General features: G+C 36.2%; 1 protein-coding gene across 4 annotated transcripts in view; it reads left to right on the forward strand.

Moving 5' to 3' along the window:
* The first annotated feature begins 547 nt into the window (after positions 1-547).
* The window catches only part of irf6 (interferon regulatory factor 6), an 11,898-nt gene continuing 3,889 nt past the window's right edge, over positions 548-8,556 (forward strand). Inside the window, exons 1-7 of one of the 4 annotated variants that reach the window (XR_011008159.2) lie at positions 548-848; positions 2,140-2,321; positions 3,355-3,550; positions 4,087-4,170; positions 6,196-6,477; positions 7,530-7,922; positions 8,188-8,306. Coding sequence is in view for 2 of the 4 variants with exons in the window: in XM_073936336.1 (XP_073792437.1) it covers positions 2,148-2,321; positions 3,355-3,550; positions 4,087-4,170; positions 6,196-6,477; positions 7,530-7,922; positions 8,188-8,371 (1,313 nt within the window). In the remaining 2 variants the exon portion in view is untranslated. 4 annotated transcript variants of the gene reach the window in all.

An 8,556-nucleotide genomic window follows, 5' to 3' on the forward strand; every position in this document is an offset into this window, starting at 1 on the left:
AACTGTCAAATATGACATGTTAGTTCGTGGTAACATCTTTTTGACCGCTAAATTGAGCGCTGCGCTGTAACAGGCGCTCTGTCATCTTCAAGTCCGCCTATTTTAATTTGATTGGTCTAGTTTCAAGTATTACAACAATAACAAGCGGCGTAGACCAGTGATGCAGCTCAGATTTAAGCTCATTTTAACAGTACAAAAATATACATGCCAGGGGGGCGAGAGGATCTCAGAAATTACCCATATATAATATATATATACCCATATATAATATATATAAATTATAACTAATATATTATCTTAATATGTATAATTTATAATGTTTTTTATTAAGTTAAATTATAATTATTTTATTTTGTTTAATTACACTGCTGACTACTAAAACGATAATTTTTTGATTATTAAACAGTTAGTGTGTTTCATTAAAAAAAAGTTTATTTAAGCCTGCAGTCATTGTAATTAACTTGCGTAAAGCAACATGAATGTGTAGCATGACTTCATTAAACTGAATAAAGTTGGTTGAAAAAAATATTGAACTTGAAGCCCATGAGTGCGCGCGCCCGTGCCTGTTTGTGTGCGCGTGATTCAGAGAAATGCCCGTGACGTCATCGCTGTACCTGAGTTTCGGCAGAGGGTGAAACTCTCGAGCAGAGATTCAGACACACATGAAACTCAGTTTCACACACTTTCACACGGACACACGGATATTCTGCGAGTCGTATCTCTCACCTGTGACTGACATACACAGACATTAAACACGTTTATTCATAAAAACCGTTCGTTTTGGCGGCAAAGGCCTCAGGAGTGCTGCCTTTTCCTGCTTTGACGCGAGCGCTTCCTGAAACCCTCAGGTGAGACTCATTAATATTTATATCGCGTTTATATTTAATGTTTATAGTCTTTTACAATCATTCCAGCAGTATAAAACGCTTTCATGTGATTTAGTGTCGGATTTTCAGCGTTTTAATCGACGACGAGGATATTTTCTTGCTTTAGAATCAAATATCAAAGTCAGGCTCTTTATTTACCCTTTATTTACTGTATTATGTGGCTTTTTCTTTTCAAACTACCCATTGAATCAATGTTTTGACCATACATGAGCTTTTTCTGTGTTGTACATTTAGTCAATTTGTTTATAATCAATGGAAACTTAAATGTTCAATAAAGTTGCTGTTTCAGAATTGTTTATATTTTGTAAATATTGCAATATTTGCGCATTTTAAATGTTAGAGCGGTTGTTATCAGTTTGTTTATTGTGTTAAAATAAAGTTTTATGATAAAAAGTAATACTAGTTATTCAGACAAGCCATGGTAACTTTAGATGAGCAAAATCAATAAATATATTTTAGGCTCTGTTTAATTCTTTTTTTTCATGATTATGTTGATTAACAGATGTTACTTTTATTTGATGTAGTACATTTCAGAATAATATCAGTGCAAATGGTGCATTAATTAAAATGTCTGTTAGATATAAGCTTTTTTTCAGTATTGTGAAGAAATGTTAATGATTCTTATATAATTTGCTCTTTCAAAGGCTTAGTTTATGTCCTGTTTTTGCTTTCTTACTCGCTTGTATTGATATATGCGTAAAATAATGTGTATTATGTTAATTTGTTTTTAATAAAATAAAAACATGTAACAATAAACATTTTACTTTTTTAAAGTCACTTTAATACAATTAATAACAATATTAAAAGTTATCTATTATGATATATATGTGTGTGTATGTGTATATATGTGTGTGTGTAATTTATTATGTAACTATTTTAACTGTCAATCTTTTCTAAAATATTGCTAGTTTTGGTAGGTCTCAGTGATTAGGTTTAGATTCCTTTTATCTTCTATTCTTATTTTTATTATCATTAAATAATAAACATTTCTGTTAAAACTTTTTTTTTTTTGATTATTTATATCCTCTATATAACGTTGTCATGTTTGTAATTTGTATTTTATTATAAACTATTAAAATTGTGATATTGATTAAATTCTTTGCAAAATGCGTAAATGTATTTATCCACTTTTAATAATTGCTTTATTTACTTAGATTTTCTTAAGCAGATTTGAGTTTTGTTAATATTGTAAAATGTATGGCAAAATAAAACATAAATATATAAAGTCATGATGAGGTGTATGTGTGTACAGCCGGTGTGATGTCGTCTCATCCACGGCGTGTGCGTCTGAAGCCCTGGCTGGTCTCTCAGGTGGACAACGCTACGTTTCCTGGGCTGGTCTGGCTGGATAGAGACGCCAAACGCTTCCAGATCCCCTGGAAACACGCAACACGACACACACCGCAGCAGGAGGAGGAGAACACCATCTTTAAGGTCAGAAAATGTTTATAATTGCATTTATCTTGTATGTGTTTGTGTTCAATATATGTGTGTGTCCAGTAAGTGCGTATGATGAAGAGTGAGTGTGACTGTTTACCTGGTGTGTGTTTAATCTATGTGTGTTTAGTATGTGTTAATGAGAGGGAGAGAGTGTGAATAGGTTTATCCGTTTTATTCTATATATATATATATATATATATATGTATATATATATATATATATATATATATATATATATATATATATATATGTGTGTGTGTGTGTGTGTGTTTATCTGTTTCTAATCTACGTTTTTTACATGTATCTTAGTGTTTTATCTCTGTGTTTTATATTAGTCTGTATGCTTGATTTTATTGGTGTGTGTGTGTGTGTGGGTGTGGGTGTGTGTGTGTGTTTATATTCATGTGTTTGTGTGTGTTTTTTTCTTGGGTGTTCTTCATATGTGGATTACTCAATTAGCTAGATTTGGTTGTTGAGGATTTGACAGGACAGTTTCGTTCTTCAAATCTTGAGTTGTTGTCGTGGCAACAGGTCTGGTAGCTCAAACCTGCTCACCAGTAGCAGGTTATTTCATCTAACCAGTAATAGATCAATTGTGCTGCCTAGTGTGAGTACACCCTTAATCTGTGGTTCGTGAACTATCTGAAGAACCAAATTAGCCAGAGATCAGTTATCAAGTTTAAAACTGGCAGCTAGCTCTCTGCAACTCTCACATGGTCAGCCTGGTCAGTACCTGGATGGGAGACCACATGGGAAAGCCAGGTTGTGCCGGAAGTGGTGTTAGTGAGGCTAGCAGGGGATACTGAAACACTAACTGCGGTCTGTGTGGGTCCTACTGCCCCAGTATAGTGAAGGAGACTCTATACTGCTAAGTGAGCGTCGACTTTCAGATGAGACGTTAAACCAAGCTCAACATTGGCTTCATCACTCTGTCTCCTCTCCACCAGTCATCGTAGATCATTTAAGTGAGGTATGAAGAACAGACCACTTTTTTCTTATTTGTGTGTTTATATTTTTGTGTTGTCAGGCCTGGGCAGTGGAGACGGGGAAGTATCAGGAAGGAGTGGATGAACCGGATCCAGCTAAATGGAAAGCGCAGCTCAGATGTGCTTTAAACAAGAGTCGCGAGTTCAACCTCATCTACGACGGCACGAAAGAGGTTCCCATGAACCCGCTGAAGATCTATGATGTGTGTGACATCCCACAGACGCCCAGCAACCCTGGTAACACACACACAGCCACATACACCTCCAAAAAACAACATTAATTTGTATAGATAGATGGATAGATACACATTTAACTTAAATATGTTTTACAATATCATACTTCAGATGTAATATTTAATTGCTAAATGCTTAGTTGCACATAATAAATTAAGTAAATGTGATGCAATGCAATTAAATCATTCATTAACGTTTCAAGTAATTGCTCCTAACAAGGTCACATGACTTCAGTGCAAATATTAAATTAAATTTAGCATGATTTTGTTTTCATTGAGATGCAGTTGCAGTTTTTTCACTTTAATTTATATATTTTTTGTTTTAATGTTGTTGTTATTATTATTATTATTATTTTATTATTATTATTATTTTATTTTTATTTTTTTCATTTTAAGTTTTACAAACCTTTCTGTAGTTTTGCGTATTTTTGTTTCTGATTAGTTGTTTTGTTACATTGTAAGTCAGTAAATAAGAAAATTTTCTTGGCAGCTAGCTAAAATATAATTTTTTAATTAATCATTTTTAATGCTCTACTTCAGGTTCAGTTCCCACATACGAGACGGATGGAGATGAAGACGACATCCCAGACACTCCTGAACCTCCTCCACCATATGCATCACATGGTATGGGAGATTAATAGGCTCAAAAATACTAAAATCAAAGAAAAAAAAGTTAGTTTTGAAGCTCATTTCAGGAGTTTAAAACATTTGCTTCAGCTGCTAAACATGGTCAAACTCTCATTGGTCCATCATTGTGATGCAATAGTTGGGTGAGGCTCTGAGGCTCCGCCTTCTTTGAAACCTTTGATCTATTTGCATAATTTTGCTTTTATATATTCATAATTGGTCTTAAAATGACAGTTAAGTTTTTTGTGGTTGTCTGTGATAATATATCGCACAACAAAACTTATTCATTGTTATGAGGACAGGTGTCAAACTCAGTTCCTGGAGGGCCGCAGCTCGCTCTGCACAGTTTAGTTCCAACCCTATTTGAACTCACCTGATCAATCATTGAAACCTACAGGTAAGTGTGTTGAAGCAGGGTTGGACCTAAACTGTACAGGGCTGCGACCCTCCAGAAACTAAGTTTGACACTTTAGTAATAGCTAGAAAATTATAATTAAAATTATGGGCCAAAACTAATAATTCTGGATGCACTTGGCCAATTAAACAAAAATGCTTAGTAATAATAATAATTATATATATATATATATATATATATATATATATATATATATATATATATATATGTATATGTATATGTCAACGACGTGCTCTGCTGCTCTTGTGCTTTGGTCGGTGCAGCAACAAACCACCCTTGTGCAGGGAAAGCCATTGAAATGAATGGGTTTTATAGCGCAGCGCTTTCTGCGTCTGGTGTGAAAGCTTCTTTACTCTGTGCAACACCTCATATTTTTGTATCTTTTTTGCTTTAACCATAAAACTAGATTGGCATTTTTTGCTGACATTTTTCAGGAGATGAAAATTCATGCATCGCTAGAATTGTTGTTTCACGTTAACTATTACAGACCACAAGAAACTAAAAGAAACGAGTGAAACCAGCGCACAGTATAGCCTTTTTTCAGCTTGTATTTTTGCCCAAAAACAAAAAAAAATGCAATTTTCAGACAATATTTTTGTAGGCCAGAAAATAAAGCACGCAATTAAAGCATTCAGCTGTGCATTAGTTTTGAATAATGGCCTGGAATGTAATTTTCTGCTTGCACATGTTTTTGGCAAATGAAAAACATGTTTGTGTGTAAGTGCACATCTACTGGTGTTTCTGTAAACCATAGCAGATTTCAAACCACAAAATGAGTGTTCATTAAATTTCAGTTAGTTTTTCAGTGACTCTTTCGGTTATTTTTAGTTTTTAATTTTTGTAATTTTAATTCAGTTAACAGAAATGTTTAACCAATAGTTTTAGTTTCAGTTTTGGTTTACTAAATGTGCATTATTTTCTAATAATTCAGTGGCCCACAGTGCATTATTCTACATGTACATGTTTTTGTTTTTTTATTGGCAATGAGGAAAATGTGTTTGTGTGTAAAAGCTCATCTACAGGCGTTTCTCTAAACCACTGCAGGTCAGATTTTAAAACAGAATGAGGGCTTATTAATTCAGAAAATGATTATTATTTTTACTAATTATTTTATTTTAATTCAAACCCTGAGTTTGTTTTAGTTTTTCATTTATTGTGAATTTAGTTTTTTGCTTTATTTTAGGTTAGGAAAATAGTTGACCATTTTGTTTGCTAAATAAATACCCTGTGCATTACTTTCCAATAATGCAATAGCCCAGAGTGCATTATTTTGCTTATACTTTTTTTCCTTTGACAAAATAATGAAAATGTATTTGTGTGTAAAAGTGTATCCACAGATGTTTCTCTAAACAGTGCAGGTCAGATTTTCCACCTTAGAACTAGTGCTTATTAATTTATAAAGAGATTTTATTATAATTATCATTTTATTTAGTTTTTCGGTGCCTTCATTAGTGTTGTTTTTGATTTATTGTGAATTTATTTAAAAAAAATTCACTTCATTTTATTTAACAAGAGTATTTTTTGACCGGTAGTTTAGTTAGCTATGTAAGTTTCAGTTGTAGTTTTAGTTTCAGTTTCAGTTTGCTCAATACCCTGTGTGTGTTCAGGCATGAGTGCGTCTCCTCTGGCTGCGGTCTGGACTCCTCCAGGCTCCGTGTCTCCTCTTCAGCCGTCCAGTTGTGCTCCTCCTCCTGCTCTTCCTCCTCCCCCTGCTCTTCCCCCTCCGGCCGCCACCGTTCTTCCGGCCGCCGCCGCTCCTCCTGCTAATGTTTGGCCCAAGAAGGAGCCGGAGGACGTGGAGATGCAGCCGCCCCCCATGGAGATACAGACGCCCACCGCTCTCGACAACCTGTTCATCACGCCGGAGACCTGGATCAGCTCTCTGCCCAGTATGGCGCACACACACACACACACACACACACACGACACATCTGTAGTCCACTACAACACTCAAAATCCAGGCGTTCTTCAGAATGACAAAACATGATTTAGCATGTTCAAAGCTAGTTGCTAGTCATGGTTATGTAGCTTAAATTTCTACTTAAGCTACATACCTGTAACTAGCAACTAGGCTAGGACATGCTAGAAAAGTTAAATCATGCAGCCAACATGGTGAAACATGCTACAAACATGTTAGAGCAAGTTAGAAATATGGAAAACATGCTAACATGTTTTAAAAACATGTTATGAACGTGTGAATTTGTGCTACCAATGTGTTAATTCATATTCGTAACATGGTAATTCATAAAAACATGCTAGCAATATACAAATCAACAAAATGTTAACCTTGTTAGCAAAATGCTAATTCACAGTAACCTATTCTTAATGTTTAAAACTACCAAAGTATGCTAAATAGTGTGTGAGCAATGTTAAAGGTTTTTGTTGATGCTAGCCATATGGTAATTTACAATAGCACAGTTTGACAATGCTAGCAACATGTTTATTCATTTTAAGTGAATGTAAACATAAGATAAACCTTAGCAGTGTGATTAAAAATGTAAGAAAAATGTTAGCATCATGCTAATTCACACTAACAAGGTAAACATTAGCTAGATAACTCACGCTAACATAGTATTATTGTATTTTAGCTCTGGTGAACTATGCTAGAAATATGTAAACATGCTAATTCATGCTATCACAGCCTAAAACATGCTAGCAAACATGTTATCTTTACCCTGAAATATGCCAAATTCATGCTACACACGTAAAAACTAACATCAACTTAAACATGTTAGCAAAATATGCTAACTGATGTAATCATAACATCAAAACATGCTAGCAAACATGTTAGAAGTGTTGACAACGTGCTAGTTAGTTAACACTGTGTTTGTTAGCAAAACATGTCAGAAATGTGCTAAAGCAACATGTAAATTCCTTTTGTGTGTGTGTGTGTGTGTGTGTGTGTGTGTGTGTGTGTCTCTCTCCGTGTATGTGTCTGCAGTGACGGATCTGGAGGTGCAGTTCTACTACCGCGGTAAAGAGGTGTGTCCCCCATTGACGGTCAGTAACCCGCAGGGCTGTCGTCTGTTTTACGGGGACCTGGGCCCCATAGTGAACCAAGAGGAGCTGTTCGGCCCCGTGAGCCTGGAGCAGGTGCGCTTCCCGCCCACAGAGCACATCGCTAACGATAAGCAGCGCGTGTTCACTAGCCGGCTGCTGGACGTGATGGACCGCGGGCTCATCCTGGAGGTCAGCGGGCACGACATCTACGCCGTGCGCCTCTGCCAGTGTAAGGTGTACTGGTCCGGTCCCTGCGCCCCCAACCCAAACGCTCCCAACCTGATCGAGCGCCAGCAAAAGGTCAAGCTCTTCTGCCTCGAGTCCTTTCTCAGCGGTGAGAGACTCTCATTATTCATATGATATGAGGAGGCAGGGATACAGCCGCCTAGGTCGCCTCTATGGACGCGCCGGCCCTGACTGTTGTTGGAGACCCTTACAACCAAAATATGACCCTATTTCATGTATAATATGGGCTCTTTAAAACTATTTGTTTAAAATGGTAAAAGCAAATTTTGCTGCTGTGTGTTTGTTATGTCTGTGTTTATTCTGTGGTGTGTGTTTATTCTAATATGTGCTGTTGTGTGTGTGTGTGTGCGCAGGGGTGATCACTCATCAGCGTGGTCAGTCTTCTGATGCTCCTCTTTATGATATTCACTTGTGTTTTGGAGAGGAGTGGCCCGACGGTCGACCCCGAGAGCGCAAACTCATCATGGTGCAGGTAGGCCCACACAAACACAATGCATTATGGGTCACTGAGGCTAAAATCACCTACTACTCCAGTAGGTACTACATTTGAATCTGAAATGTACTTATTGTTGTTTATTATAGCTGTAGTTCTTAGAACTATAGCTTCTTTTTTAGAATAGGGTCAATTAAGGCTGCATGATATGGGAAATTTTCATATTGCGATTACTGAAGTCAGTAGCGATTATAAACGTCAACTTGATGAGATTTTAAGAAGAATACAC

This window comes from Danio rerio, chromosome 22 (genome assembly GCF_049306965.1).
Source record: "Danio rerio strain Tuebingen ecotype United States chromosome 22, GRCz12tu, whole genome shotgun sequence".
NCBI lineage: Eukaryota > Metazoa > Chordata > Actinopteri > Cypriniformes > Danionidae > Danio > Danio rerio.